Source organism: Telmatherina bonti (assembly GCF_933228915.1).
Source record: "Telmatherina bonti genome assembly, chromosome: 7".
NCBI classification, from domain to species: Eukaryota; Metazoa; Chordata; class Actinopteri; order Atheriniformes; family Telmatherinidae; genus Telmatherina; species Telmatherina bonti.
This window is the reverse complement of record NC_136625.1, coordinates 22620343-22636993: the sequence shown is the minus strand read 5'-3', so window position 1 is coordinate 22636993 and position 16651 is coordinate 22620343. Positions and strand designations below refer to the sequence as shown.

Below are 16651 nucleotides of genomic sequence, written 5' to 3'. Positions count from 1 at the left end.
TTTTCCTTGCAACATGTGTTTCTTTTGTTTTTTTCTCCTTCAGTCACTTACATATTGACAAAGTATACAATATTTTACAACTGAACAAGACTGAAAGATAACATTTGATTTGTCCAATCAGATACAAGGCCCATGATCCTATATCCAATTAGAGAAGTCAACTGGAAGCTAGCCAGTAGTAAGCAACACAACAAGCCTATGGTGTGAAGGGAGCTGTCTAAATGCAGCTCTGCATTAACACGAGCACCCGCCCTCAGGAACAGTGGGCTCTGCTGGTTTGTCTAGCTTGATGTCGATCACTGGGAAGAGTCATGTTAGGGGAAAATCACACAGTTGAAAAACTCAAAATAAAGTAAAACATTAGCATGCTGCAAGTCACAGACAAAATCATCAGTCAGTCCTTCATACTTTCAAACATCCACCGTCAAACAAGATGTCACTTCTCTGACGGCCACTGTGTGGCGCTGTACTAGTGCATCCAATATTACCCAGGCTCTTTGCATTCTTTCTCTCTTAAGCATAAATGGTTTAATGGCTGATGCCTCTGTAGACAACTGGCTGGACTGTCTATTTGCACTGGTGCCGGCAGCCACTAAGAGATTAAAAGCAAGATGCCCATTTCTCTGCGTCTTGGCTCTCAACACAGTGAGTCACAGCAGCTGTAAAGGATACTGCCTTCGGGATTTGCGTCGTCCAAGCTTTCCATTCCAGGTAGGGCTGCTGCAACTCGACGAAACAGCTAGGATGAATGTAGAAAATAGAATAAAGACAGAATAAAAAAGATAAGGCCATGTCAGAATAAAGCAATGAGAAGATGCCAGAAGGTTCAGATCTGTTCAAATGTGTATCAAAAGTCCTTGATATGTTTTTTTTAAATGTAAACAGACAGTAATTTAAATGAGTGCTGCTCTCTTTCACATTTCCTCTTATATTGGAGGTGGCTAATTATTACATATTTATGTTAAGATTGAAGATTGGTAAACTTTCAAGGCTTAAATGCTGCTTGAAAACATTTTTGGTAAGGACAGTAGAAGTATTATGAAATGATCAGTAATGTCACACCATGCAGGTAAAATCTGATCAGTAGTTCAGTTTAAAATGTTAATAAAATTTGCAACCACCATAAAATGTGTTTATAGATTCTGCACAGCTCTCATTGGGGTGTCCTGTTGACTTAAACTGGTGATGTTAAATAATGTTCATTAACATTCAATAATGTTAATATTCACCAGTTTGCTAATGTTGCTAATATTTGTTCATATATTTTTTTTACATTGAAACAAAACACAATGTCTCTATTTCTTTTAGTTTGTCTTATTGAAGACTAAATTAAAACATATCTACAAGTTTTTCATTATTCATCTCATTTAATTAATCTAATAGTGAAGCATACATTAAGTATAGAAGTCTGACCACATTTAGGAGCTAAAATCTTTCATACATACAGCAGTTTTTTTTCCCCACTGTTACACACATTTATTTGCATAAATCATATTTAGCTACACTGGTAGCCTGGTCACTTTGGAGTGAAACTGAGTTTCCCTAAATGCTGTAAAACATGGCGAAACTGCAGGGATCACCTGTTTGACATTGCAGCCTGTCTTGGCACTGGTCTCGATGAACATGACGTTCAGCTCTTTGGCTCGCTGCTCTCCTTCCTCAATAGTGATTTGCCTGCAGGAAAAAAAAAAGGGCCAGATTGAAAAGCTGTTGCTTTCAATAGCTTCATGTTTATCTCACAAAACAACTCCATCTGCAGCAAACTGTTTGAATTGAATAAGAGCCAGTAAGTTGTTACCTCTTCTCCTCAAGATCTGTCTTGTTGCCTACTAGCATGATGATGACATCACTTCCCCTCTCTGTCCTGACATCATCAATCCATTTGCAGGTCTGCTGGAATGAATTTACATCTGTGGAGACCACAGCACCCATTTGAATCCAGTCTCCAGTTTCCATCTCAGTGGTGTTAAAACCAACATGTCCAAACACATATGCAATGACAAACAGTGGGAAGGTTACTGCTTACTTGTAATGTCATAGACAACTACAGCCACTGTAGAGTCTCTTATGTAGCTTGGAATGAGGCTCCTGAAACGCTCCTGTCCAGCTGTATCCCACAGTTGCAGTCTTACCTATATATGCACAAACACACACTTTCAGTAACTGCTTTCACATTAACTGTTACACCACACAGACTACACAGAAGTAATGGCCATGCCCACGGGGATAATCAGCTCATATGCAGGCTGGCAGAGGATAATATCCTGACATAGAAACAGCATTAATACTTGCTAAAGAAGATGATGCATAAGTGAGGCTTATTGGGATAAGAAAAAGTCAATGCTCCAAAGCTATTACTGCTAGAAATAACCATGGGATAATCATGTTAGTGTGTGAAGAGAGCAGTAATTAAGCAAATCAAATTAAGGATTTGTCAAAATAGAGAAAATTGGGACATTTAAAGCAGTAGGCACATCAAAACTAAGTGTATTTATTTATCTTAAGGGGTATTACTAAATGCAAAACTTAAACATCAATCAAGTAGTCCTACTGTCCGATCTTCCAGGTACATGGTCTTTGATAGGAAGTCAATTCCAATGGTTGCCTGTGTGAGAGGAAATAACAAGATAGGTTGTAATTAAATAAAAGCAAATACAGAAAACCTTTAAGCACAAATATCAGATTCCAGCACTAATTCAATTTGTTTTGAGCCAGAACATTCTGTATAGTTTTGTTGCTGCCTCAGTCTGCCTCAATATTGTTGAACAGTTGGAGGAAAAATAACCTTTCAGTTCATAGTTAAGTTAATTACTGACCAAATCTATCATTAATTAAAATTTCCCAACAAAAAACATGTTTTTATTGTTCTCTGAGTCTCACCTGATATGTGTTGTCAAAGCTGTCATACATGAACCTAGTGATGAGAGATGTTTTCCCCACTGAAAGAAAGCACACAGATGTTAATTTTGTTTGATGTGATCATTGAGACTCTTTACACTTTTCACATGGTGAAACTGTCATAACTAAGTGATTGTTAAAAAAAAAAGAATACTATACATATTACTGTAAAAATGATTAATACTAAAACTAATTCATTTAAAAGTTTCAGACTAAAAAAAAATCTAAACAAATGATTTAACAAAACATAGTTGTAGACCTACTCCTCAAAAGCTAGCAACTTACAGTGTGTGTGATAATTAATTAAATGTATTGGACATTACCACCAATACAGATCCTGGCAAAGACAGTCTTTTTTTGGTATTTATTATTATTATTTCTATTATGAGGCCATTGTAGTGCACACATGTAAAAGTAGCAAAAAAATTAACACAAAACTGCCTAAAACTGCCATATTACTTTGACAAAACAACTCACTGAAGTTCTTTAAAAGCAATAGAAAATGAAGTAATTATGTTTTGGAGCTGCAACTGTGTTTTTAATGTTGAATCTACCCTCGGGAAAAAGAAAACAACAAAATACCTGAGTGAATCCTGGAAATTTACAATTGTTTTTCACCAAAGGATCCATCAATTACTTTTTTTCCCCCGTTTGTGTGAATATATTAAATAAACATGAGGGAATTGAGATTAAAGTACAGATAAGAAATACCATCAAAGAAAATACATGTCAGCAATTTGTCTCTTGACAATAACATCTGCTTGCTTGATCATATATGGTAACTATGAGGTGCGCCCAATGAACTCTGTCTTTATTTCCATCAAGCCAAGCATGTTCAGCACAATCTTATATCAGGCCTCCACATGAGTGAAGGAGGACAGGGCTTTTCCTACAGGCCTCTGCCCTAAGGAAGAGTCCTCTGTGCAGACAGCAGTAGTTTGAAGCCGATTATGGGCATTGGCCACACAAGGCCCTGTTTCAGCACCGTGGACAGCAACATTGCAGTACAGGCCACACAAACACACAGAGACTTTTAGTCGTGATACAGCCATCTCATAGACATGCAGCACACACACTGAGGAATCACAATGTAAAACTCATACACACTACTGAGACTGCTGTCCAATAAGCCGTAATTATTTAATAATTTTTTTTACACCTCTCTGGAGGTCTAATATCTGAACACGTATTAAGGCAGCTGTATAGCGCTCGACCATTATTGATCCATTCCTTGTAAATGGTGCCATCACACCAAACAACAACCATCCACACCCCGCACAGACGGGTTATTGAATACATAGTATAATGTTGTGACTCTATAAAACCCGTTTTTAATTTGGTTATTTATGGTACCGACGAGGAGGCTGCGTGGTTTGGAGATGGTACAGACAGCGCCAGCCTTGGGTGTGTCCCGAACTGACACATGGGGGACTGTTTGTTTCCCTCTCTAAAAGAATAATAAGAAACCTCACTGGTCGAAGAAACGTTTACAAAAATGAAGGACCTGGCATATTAGAAGTGAGAAATGTGGATCAAATCAGCTGGTTTTATATGTATAAAAAGGACTGAACATTTTTGACGGTCACTGCAGCACATCAGAACATCCACATTCATATCGCCTGTTTTGACACGAATCATGTCCATTTTGTGGCAGTAAAACAATCCTGAATAATGGCACATTCATTAAAGTTGGCACTTTAATGTTACCAATCGTTCTAGTCGTGCTCAATTCTGGTGTTTAGTTCATGTGTATGCGGATTTTTTTCTTTCGTTTTTTTTTTCGCCTCGGTTAATCAAATTCCCTTCTGCCTCAGACAGTGCCAGAAGCAAACATGGGCGTCACACACAGCAAAACTAGCCCGGCGCCTCTTCTGGATTCACTTTAACCTCTAGAAATCAACGCAGATTACATACATGGCCTTGAACAAATACGCATGTTTGATGAGGATAACCCAAACATCCCCGAAGACTGACTCACCGCTCTGTTCTCCCAAAAATACAAGTTTAAATTTCCTCAGGGGATTCCCCAAATCTCCTCCAGCTGACATTGTGGCAGAAAAAGAGCTCAACTTGGATTATTTTATCTGTTCTTATCGCTTGCGCCTCTTTCTCCGTCGTGGATGCGCAGGGGGATCCTCCTCTACTCACAGAATAATGGGAATGCAGCTCAGCATCCCACTGTCAGTTTAAGGAGCTTGTGCGCCTGCGCGACCTCACCTATTTCGATTTCTCACCTTTCCTTTCGACCAAAGGAGAGATATCATATATATATACATACATATATATATGTACATATATATATATGTGTGTGTATATATATATATATATATATATGTACATATATATATATGTGTATATATATATATATATATATATATATATATATATATATATATAATATATATATATATATATATATATATATATATATATATATATATATATATATATATATATATATATATATATATATATATATATATATACATATATATATATATATATATATATATATACAAATATAAATATCTGTGTGTGTATATGTATGTTTAATTTTTTCTTGTATTTATTTGTACTTATTTGTGGATAACTTTGTGATGATCTATAACTTGAAAAGTTCCATATAGATGAAAATGTACTTAATTCATTAAAATTTTATTCAGCAAATTATGAAAATGTAGACTAATCTTAAGTTTTCTGCAGTCTTGTTGTCAGTTAAGAAAAATATCATATCGCATGTCACAATGAATACCTCAGACATCTTGTGTGTGCATCTTCAGCAATTTTACCAGTTTTACTATTTACTTTTACAATACCATACAATGATAATGCATTCTTAACTTTCTCCAAATGAACACATTTGTATAATTTTGTCCATAATAATTGCATTTAAGCTTAACGTTCAAAGTCAAAAAGCTCTGCCTCCTTCTCTTTCCAGAAAGCAAAGCTGCGGTCTATATATTTACAAATTTCTTCATTGTTGAAACAGGAGAAGTCTGTGTCGCTGCCACTCTCATCTGGAGTGGCACTTTGTACTAGAACCTTGGGGACAGATTTGGAGACTGGTAGCAATGATGATGACGATGGTGATGATGGGCAGTAACATGGTCTTGATTCTCCAAAGAAGCTAACTTTGAGGTCTTCAAAGCCATCGCTCCACTGTCGCCTGCCAGACTTGATTTCCTGGAGAACAGCCTTGTGGAAATCACGAACCTTCTCCCAGGGAAAGCAGCCAACATGATCAAAAACTTCAAAACAGAGGAGATGTCTCATTTTCCTCTCCTCAGGTGACAGCTCCTGCTCTAAAATGTGGAAGTAACCTAGCATAAAGAGGTCAAGCGTCAAGCTGTCATGCGTCATTGCAACACCATCCACATCTGGCAGGAATTGCTCTGGGGAGTAGGTAACCTGGGGGAGTGAATTTTGTGAGAGGATAGATGAGGTAGACAAACAGGACTTGTGAGCATCTCTGAGTTCTAGTTTATTCCTCCAGGAGTTCATCATTTTGTCCACAGCACCTCGTTGTTGGCAGAACTGAAACATGGAGGTGATTTTCTGTTGGGGTTGTGCTGTCGCCACTCTGCTCGATTCTGTCATCTGTCCCTGTCTTTGCCTCGCAGCTCTCACTGATATAGCATAAGCAGACTTCTTCCAGTGGCTCAGAAACAGAACAACTATGCGCTCTTTTCTTAAACTTGTAGTCTCCATTACAGGTGCACATCTTTTAGAAACATCATGGCTGAGGCCTTTGTTTACATTATGGCTGTTTATTCCTGAAGGTCCAACTTCATACTGACTCATCAACCCCTGTTCTCCTTGTACAACACCAGCAAAAGGATAAATGCCACCAATCTGACCCTCAAAGTTGGACCTAAGGTTTCTTACTGACACTCCAGACTCCTGGATCTCCCTTACTACCCTCTCTCTTCTTGCTCTGCTGTAGCTGTTGCTTTCCAAACGATGGCTGAAGGCAGATGCCATCCCAATGTGTGGTATCCTGCATCCACTGGATGTCTCTGCAGGTTTCTGTGCCATCTCTTGGCTCCGTTGCACCTGGTCTAAATCAATTCCAGTAGCATCTCTAATTTCCTGCAAGCCCTTCATTCCTTCCACCATTCCTTCCACCATCCTCCACTCATCCTCTTTTTCTGATGCTTGAGTCAGATTGGCGACCAACAGAGACATACTCCTCACAATCTCAGAGACACGGCTGCACCAAACAGGCAAAGCCAGCTGCATTTTCCCCTCAGAGTCCAATTGTTGTAAGACCTCCTTGTTGAGGGAAATGTTCACTATAGGATCAGGTAAAATTGCCCTTAGCTCCTCAGTCAGTCTGGTCAGCTCTAGCTCATAGGCCTGGCAGCGTTTCTGCAGTGAAACTGACTCAATCTGCTGCTGCAGGTAAACCAGGTCCTCTTCTGTTAAGAGCTCACCAAAGGGCCCCAAGACAGCATTGTGGGTCTGGGAGTACTTCCAACCATCCACTGGCACATAACCATTCACAGTATCCTGTTAGATAACAAAAAAGATATCAACTAACAATATAAAGAGATTATTTTGTTTAAGGAACAGTTCAGCACTGAGATGCCTTGAGAATTTTTGCACAGTCTCAAGGCACAAATGGGGAGTACCTGTCTCCTCTGCTCCTCTTCATCCTGAAGCCTCACCTGCAGCTGCCGCACCATCACCTGTCGTTTCCATTCAGCTATGGGGCGGCCTCTTTCATCATGAGTGGGTATAAGGGAGTCGATGTCAGCAAGGATCACATCGACAATTGGTAACTCCTCCAGCACGTCCTCGCTTTCAAGCCGCTGTCAGTAATCAATAATTTAAGTCAGAGTGACACTGCTGACCTTTCTTTTGGGAATTAAAAGTGTTTGGATTAAATCATTGTCATAAAATCCACTACAATGTATTAAGTGAAGGCCTTGATTCTTTAAAGTAGACTATGCCCAATAAAACTCATATTTTCAGCAGTGTGATGCTTTAGTAAGACTCCAGCTGGTAACATGGCCTGTCTGCAGCTCAGACCTGCCACCATGTTATCAAATTAGTTATTAATAATTATTTATCATTTTCAAGTGTTTTGCTTCCTTAAAAAAAAGCAAATCATTTTGAAAAAGAAAACAAAAATCTCAGTTTCAGTATTTGATGTGTTGCATCACATGTAATTGAGGATGTCCAAATTAAAACATTTTTTTATTAACCCATGATACCAGTCTCATCACAGTAATTTAGGATTGCGTATTGGTTGATACTGAATCTCGGTCCAATACGTGTGTTCTGATGACAAACTATACACCACACATTTAGTAAAGAAAATAAACATATAGAATTACAAATAAACTAAATGGTTTTTAGAGATGTAGGTCTGTATAATCTTACAGAGCGGAATGAAAATTTTCAATGATTTAAAAGCTCTGAACATATCTCTGTATTGATAGCTGTGCCATCGAGGTAATGCTTCTGCTCACATTGATCTGTTTGTCTGTTTTTATTTTCCATCTTTAAACAAAACTTTTATTTAACTTTTTTTGTTTGTTTGTTTGTTTTGTTTTTGACAATGTGTCTTAGTCAAGTTTAGATCCCATTAAATTTTGGAAGTGATCTTGAAGGAATTGTGGACACAGGAATTTTGAAAGGATTCTTCATAATATAGGTGGAAATGAAGTGCTTGGCAGAGATCTGCTCTCTCAGAGTGCTTTTCAGCTGTGTGCTAACTCTGCTGTCCCAGCTGACTTAAAAAAACAGAAACTGAGGAGTGAGCTAAACTTTATGATTCTGATAATCTAAAACACGGCACAATCTGCAGCTCAGTCCAATGCTTATGATAGGTTTATAGCCACATCATTTATTATTAATGATTATTCAAGTATAGAGTATGTACTGTGTAGCTTTGGCACAGTGTACCGACTTGTTTCTAAATGTAGTGTCACAGCCACCAGTATTTAGTAATTTAGATCTGTGGTCTATGATGACCAGGAAGTGCAAAACAATATTACAGGAAGAGAAATGCTTACATTTTCATGATACACATTTACATTCACTGTGAAACCTTTACATTGTCGCATTTGCTTGACTTTCTGTCATGTGTATTTGGTGAGTATCTCCCACTTCAAAATATCACGAATTACCAGACAATACCTTCAAACTTTTAAGCATCCTTTATGAACTTCCCTGTAAGAAACCAGCTGGTTTAAACAGTGTCCAACTGGAGGAGGAATGTGTTGGACTTTGTTGGTATGTTCCCGTTCTAACTTTATACAGTACTAAAATCTCCTATGCCTATTTATTTATTTATCTGTTTTTGTGTTGATTGCTGCCATCTTGACCAGGACTACCTGGAATAAGGCATTTTTAAACTCATATGGACCATCCTGGTTGAAAACACTGGTTCCAACATTGTCGCACCAGTTACAATCTGAAGTCTATTTGTATTTTTGCTGAAAGCCTCTTTGTAAAAACAATAGTTTAGCAACTATTATGCAACTAATACTGTTGGGTTTGTCATTTCTCAGTACATCTCAGTGGCTACAAGGCGTTTGTTTCTTATGAGAGACAACAGCGGTTTAAAACTTTATGTGGTGTAATGCTTGACTTTGAAATGTGTGCAGTGCTGCTCACCGTTTGTCCAGTGAAGACTGCAGTGAGGCCAGCATGCCTCAGTGACCTAATAGCCTTCATCTGAGACATTGGCGTGAGGTCCCTCTCCGGAGGCCTCAGGTGATTGAGTGATGTGACCACTGCAAACAAATGCACCAAAGGTAAACAGTCAAACACCAAGTTTTTATTTTCTTTATTAAACATTATTTGAAATTATATATGATGTATGTAAATATATATTCTATGTACACTATTTCTAAATACTATGCTCAGAGTTGGTCAAGTGTAATCTGCATAACATGAACTAACTCACCTGAGGAAGCCACCTGTACATGCTGGATAGAGTTTGTGGGTTGTCTTTTTGAGGTGGTGGTGGGGCTCATGGAGGAGATCACAGGTAATGAGGTGGGGTGACGAGGCAGGGGGAGCACTTCCTTCACTGGCTGCTGGGGACACACACGTTTGGCAAGAATGTGCAATGTTTTTAAAAAAGAAAAGTTTGTGTAGCATTTACTTTATAAATTTACCACAGTCTATTGTTTTATTTTTTAACTTTGCTTATTTAATTTGAGGCCCTGACCACAGGGCGGTTGGAATTTGTTTTAACATGTTTTTTAACTAAATCATTTAATTCATAAACCAGATTCTCTGGTACATTATTTTATGTTAAATTTGATGCAAGTTTTACAACTCATTACAGTTACCGGGTAGACGTGTGATGAGCAAGCCATCTTGTCTGCTCTGAACATTATTTTCCCTCCTCCCATGAGTCTCCCACTGCTATGAGTAGGCATTTTAATTCAATCCCTATAGTGATAACTGGTCACCTTGTTGTTCTCCATGTTGAAGCTGCTTTTTCACACTCTTTCAATGAAGGAGGAGCTCCTCTTTCTGAAATTAAAATGAACAAAATGTGAGACTGATAAAAACAAGAAATAGAGCTGCTGTTCAGCAGAAATGTGAAACAGATCACACAGCAGTGATCGACTCTAAAGCAATCTGCTAAGAGGCTGAGACCCCCCAATGGCACATACACACACACACACACACACACACACACACACACACACACACACACACACACACACACACACACACACAATTTGAAATTTAAAGACGCAGACCCCAGACAAAGAACGTAACTCCCCAGAGTACAGGTGCAAGCATCTTAGAGTTTGCGGACATGATTCAGATAACCAATCTGAATTATAACAGTTTTAACAAGCTGCATGATGTTAAATAGCCTGAACACTAATGGGATGATAACTACCGTGTACAACAGTAGAGAAATAGAAGTACAAGCCATTTTAAATGTGAAGGCTTTCTTAAAATGCATCACTTTATAACTACTCAGTGTTATTTTATAGTCCACTTGATTTCACCTGTAATGTTTTTTTTTTGCTTTTACCAACATAAAAGCCCTCAGTCCTCTTACACTAAAAATAGACACTTTCTAATGTGCTCTTATTGTTATCTTTGAGGAGATGATTGAAAGTTATCTAATTAAATAAAGATAAAGAATCTGTTGGAAGTTCAATGACAAGGTCAATCAGTCCATCTGTATTACTAAAATCAGCAGTCTTCCAGTGTAAAATACTTCACATATAAAATAACTAAAAACTAAAAATGTTCTGATTCGTCCCATGTCACTCTGCAATAATTACAAGGGCAGTAAGTAGAGTAATAACTAAAATCTATTATATACTCACATTTTAATCCTGAAAGTCCTGTAACAACACAAAATGAATAGTGGCAGGTTTCAAAAATGAAAAAGAAAAAAGAAAAATACCATTAAAAAATGAAAATGGACAGAAGGTTCTGAGGCTGATGCGCACGCTTCACGCAGTAGAAGTTAATAAACAGAAAACCAAGGAGCAGCATCACCTGGACCCAAACCTCAGATAGGGGGCCTTCTTACTGTGCATAATTAAAGGGGTGGGATAGGATGACCTGGACCTGGAAGTATAGAACGATAGCTCTCTGAATGTACAGTATATGACAGACCAAATACTGTATAATCCTGGACACGTGTGCTCAGACGTTTGTGTTGAAGATATAAGATGGCAGTCATATTATGCAAACTCACTGCTACTTCCAGCTGCTATTGACATGTCAACATTAGTATTTTCAAACACCAACAGGGTTTTTTTTTGTTTGTTTGTTTTTTTGTTTTTTTTTTATTGTTTCTACGGTAACCCCAACTGCAAACTTTCTTCAGTAATTCAACGTGACCCCCAATCTAAATGACTATTGATAGTTATTTTTTGTGTTTATGTGTGACCCACGATGGTATTCTGTAAAACATCACTCATACAAACAGAGAGAGAAGAAAACTCTTGAACATTTCCACATTGGAGCAAAGGTTGTCTCCCATTTCTGGTTTAACAGCTAAAAAAATATTTATGAATGCTAAAATACATTCTTTTTACAATAAGACCCTATTGCTGGTTGCTTTGTTTACACATGAACACAATATTAAACTTACTTTGCAGTGGGTTTAGACAACAGAATATGTTAAGGTTAAATTAAATCATGGTTGAGGCTAAAATCGCTTTTAAAATGTATTTAACTATTACCTTGGATCAAATTGTTATAACTCATAGGCAGCTGCTCCCAAAATGACAAGTACTAGAGTGTTGTTTTAATCTGTTTCTGATAAATGTGGAAAATTTGTTTATACTTTATTTTAAAAATAAAAATAGTCATGTAAACCAATGAAATAGACTGCAGTTATTCCCACAGTCAGTCAGTCATTTTCAGAACCGTTTAGTCCAATAAAGGGTCGCAGGGAAGCTGGAGCCCATCCCAGTAATCATTGGGCAAGAGGCGAGAGGCAGGGTACATCCTAGACAGGTCAACAGTCCATCGCAGGGCCTAAATCGCGCAGTTTTACATACAAAAAGTATATAAACAAACACATACTTTGTTGAAAATGCTGTAAGCGGACATTGACAAGAAGCCAATGAATATGTGCAATCCTTGAATTTTTTGTTGTTCACAACATATGTGTGATCAGCATTTGGTTACAACGTAAATTAGTTTGTCTGATGTCATTTCAGAAAATGATGCCTGCATATGTGAATACTGTCAAACACCTGTCAAAAGGCACGTCACATAAAAAATGACCAAAAATTGTAATTCAGAGTGAAGAATTTTTTTTTTTTTTTTTTTTTTTTTTACATTTTTATTCTTAAATACACAATTATCTTGGATGACAAATCAAAACAGCAAACCAAGCAAGCTAGGCTAGCTGTCTCAGACTAATGTATTTTGCTATAACTGTTGGGTTGACTAATTTCTTTCTACTTTTTTTTATCCTTAACATAAACACATCAATTTAGAAAAGACAAATACATTACATTTACTTATGTCAAGCAAACTAATAGTTTTGTCATTTTTTTCCCCAAAGTATTTAGTTTAACCCTACCACTTTCCCCTTTCTGGTGTCAGTCGTAGTTTAGTTCCTTGTCCTATAATATCAATATTGCTATAAATTCATGTCTTCAGATGTTGTTAAATGTGTGCTGTTCTTGCTTTAAAGTGTATCATGTACGGATGGATTCGGAAAGAGAAACATGAGAGGTGAAGGCCCCTGACTCAGTCCACGGCCTTTGTGTTGAGCCCAGTATTCCTGCCTCTGTTAATAGGGCATTAGTCTGACTGGCCCCACTGTGCTGGAGAACATGTTGAGTACATAATCAATAATGGAAGGCTGCACAAATGCAGCCTCACACAGACTGGCACATGTGTTCACCTGGAGCAAAAGTACAAACTGTTATGCAACAGACATAAGAGGAGCATTATGCATTAACAAGGTTGCTTTGTTTGAACAAACACTGTCCAGCTGTGGTCATAATTTACCACAGTTCTTAGATAAATAATGAAATAAAAATAAAAATGCCTAAATATCTGTCTCTTACTGTCAAATCTTCCTTAACATACTAAAAATAAGAAGTGGAAATTAAGGTTTGGAGTCAGGGAGTGTGTTATATTATGCCAAGGCAGAATATTAATTAAACTGTAAATAGTTTTTCTAAATGTTAAAAAATGAGTCTAACTAATCTCTGATAATCTAACTATTAGAGATTAAGATTACTGTTTTGAAGCATCATTTGTCAACTGTGCATATGGTGCTGTTTATAGCTTCATAATTAAATAATGACAAAATAATTTCAAGTAAAGAAGAAATCAAAGCTCAGATTTTTAACGATGAACTTCTTTAAAAATATGGACAGCTTTTTAAATAGATGATGATGTAAGCATACTTTGGATCTCTTATGACTGTAACATTAATGATAATGTTTTATTAGCATAACTATAATTTCCTGGATCATTTACCACATGTAAATAATGTTGTTCAGGAGGACACAGTTGATGGCAGGGAACCAGAAACGGGGACACACTGATTTTCTGTGTTTCTCTTTGAGTATATAGTGTTTTTAAGTGTGTGGAAGAAAAACTCATGTTGAGAACAAACCACATTTAGATGTTCAAAGTTTCAACACTCATTTATTTATTTATTCACCTTATTTTGTTTTCTTGACAACTTCTGTTATGTGTCCACAGACATGAGAAAGAACTCCAGAACACTCAAAAGATAAATGTGAGCATTGAGATTAAGATTTAATCGCATGTTTAGACTTGTCTGCTTCACTCAACCAGCTCTGAGCAAGAGTGCAAACCAGGATGCATCCCACGATCCAACACAATGACCTCATGCACACTGAGAGGAAGATATGTTCAAAGATGATCCCTGATCTGCACTCGCCACACTCTGGAAACACTTGACAAAGCAGCAGGTCCGGTTTTCTTAATTTTCATGGCATACAGAGGAAAAGAGAGTTTTAATATCTGTGTGATAAGACAACACAGAAATCTCCATTTATGTACAAGACAGAGGAAGGTTTCCAGTTATCATTACAAGGATCATGAATGACAATACTTTACAAGCAGCACTTCAGGAGTGGAAAGCTGTTGTCATTAGCGAGTGGTAAGGCAGGAGAGAGGGACAAGGCTCAGCAAAAAATGTGTAGACCTGCATGCTTTGATCCACAGCTATGACATTTAAAAGCAAGCCAAATGTAAAAAAAATTGACAAGATGTATCTTTCAACAATTACTGGCTAGCACACTAAGACTCATTATATCTTTTTATTATGATATCCTTGAACTATTGGGACAAGAGGCATTGCAAGCCAGTTGTAAATGAAAACCGGGCTATGCAATGAAAGTGGTGGCATTTTGACTGCTCACACAAAGCTTTTTTGATCTGCTTTTCCTCATAAAATCTGGGCTGTAAGAGTAGTTAAAAACAAACCTATTTTTTTCTAATATTTAAAAAATGTCAGCTTACAAAATAACTTTAAATAAAGATGCTTTGTGCATAAGTGCAATAGTTACATAACATAATGTGTGCTTCAAAATTTCATAAATAAAATTTTCTATTTGTTTTCTGTACCAGCAGACAACACAGCATACAATGACATATCTGTAAGATTAAAAAACAAACAAACAAGGTAAGTATACCAAGATGACCCAAAACCTTTAAAAAAAAAAAAAAAAACACAGATAAATGTAACAATAACCAATAATAGTGATTTCTGTAGGCAAAAGAGTTAGCGTTTATACACAGTTTTACTATTTAAGGCTGCATTGTTCAACAGGTTGGCCGGCCTGTCGAACTCAGTCCTTAAATCTGTCTGCTTCCTAACTGTAAATTAAGTTTGCCAACAATAATGTCATTAACATTTCAGACTTAAAAAATAAAAAAAAAACTACAGAGGTAGACAGGCTGGCTGACCATGTCTTTCGTGTAGTTTTTATTACTGGAAAATGCTTTATCCACCTTAATATATATGGGACCCAAAATTATAACAGCTGTTTTGTTTGTTGCTCCACTTAATTCTGTCTTTCTTCCGACTAAGCAGAAAGTGGCATTTAGGGCCATCTTGGTACAATGCACAGACAAAAGCAATAATAAACCATCCCTGGACATGACACTTACAACGACAAGGTAATCATACAGAACTGCATTCTGACACAAGCGTCAAGCCGTCAAATGTCAAGAAGCTACAGCACGAAAGCTATGAGGGACTCTGCTTATAAAGGCAACATTTACAGTGAGATATATGCTGTACTGTGCTGCTACAGGAAATTACAGACTATAGAGGATTGCTGATCATAGTCACTACAAAAAAAAAAAAAAAAAGACAGATCATCAAACAAATAAAGACATTAGCTGTTATCATTACTCTTTATAAAAATGTAATCTTAAATACTTAAAAAATAACTTTAAGCAACAGCGTTTAAGATGATGAAAGTGGGCAACAAGAAAAAAGGTGAAGAAAGGGAGGCACTATCTGGTGCATGAAGAACGCTATAGTTCACTGAAAAGAACTGCCCTCAACCACAGGTCCACAGGTCAACTTCATCCTTTCTATTGAGCTACAAGAAACAGTGAACTTATCAAATGGCGTCTAGTAACTGCTGGAGCATGACCAACAGAATAAGTGCTCGTTTGATACACAATTAAAACAGTTTGTCATATAAAATACCATTGCTCAATTTGGGTCTACTAAGTTTGCTGGGAATTTATTAAACTATTCTTTTAAATCTGAGTTACTGTCTTAAATCGCCTGCTAATACGACTGCACAACAGAAAACTTAAAAAAAACAATAAAATATAGGAAAACAGTGCTTTGGTTAAAAACAGTAAATGATACAATAATTTGATAACGACATTAAAGTGCCATGCAACAAAACTGTCAGTCTTGTCACAAATAAATAACAGTGCAAAAAACGTACAATAGCAATGATAAACTTTCCTTTGTGGTTATACCAACAAAGTTAAGGAAACACAAAACAAGCACCAGACAAGGACATGTTATCTCTCAGTGTAGTGGATTATTTTTGCCTTAGTCAGCCAACACACTCCGTTTTCATTAAACTAGTTTAAAAAAAATAGCAAAGGAACAACAGCTTACAATTCTGTCCTAACAAACAGCTTGTTATGCTACTTCTGAGTTAAAATGAGGACTGATAGCAATTCATCTCTTTGCTATCTGAAACCTTTGCAGTGAAACAATACACTAGAGAGCACCAAGCCGATCCAAACTGAGGTAATGGACAGTTTACATATGGTAAATGCATAT

The 16651-nt window shown here is 37.0% G+C and overlaps 2 protein-coding genes across 2 annotated transcripts; both read right to left on the bottom strand.

Annotated features, from left to right (window-relative positions):
• Positions 1-234: 234 nt before the first annotated feature.
• LOC306758381 (ras-related protein Rab-6B-like) lies at positions 235-4946 on the bottom strand (the record flags this gene model as incomplete). Its single annotated transcript, XM_079243696.1, has 8 exons — positions 235-299; positions 673-739; positions 1581-1674; positions 1799-1910; positions 2027-2132; positions 2552-2605; positions 2881-2939; positions 4877-4946. 8 exons carry the CDS (start codon positions 4944-4946, stop codon positions 235-237), a joined length of 627 nt encoding a protein of 208 aa, XP_079099822.1.
• An 847-nt stretch (positions 4947-5793) lies between these two features.
• On the bottom strand, positions 5794-10232 carry LOC306758473 (espin-like protein; the record flags this gene model as incomplete). Its single annotated transcript, XM_079243800.1, has 5 exons — positions 5794-7407; positions 7530-7709; positions 9523-9641; positions 9815-9947; positions 10206-10232. The coding sequence occupies 5 exons, from the start codon at positions 10230-10232 to the stop codon at positions 5794-5796; spliced, it is 2073 nt and encodes a 690-aa protein (XP_079099926.1).
• Positions 10233-16651: the final 6419 nt, after the last annotated feature.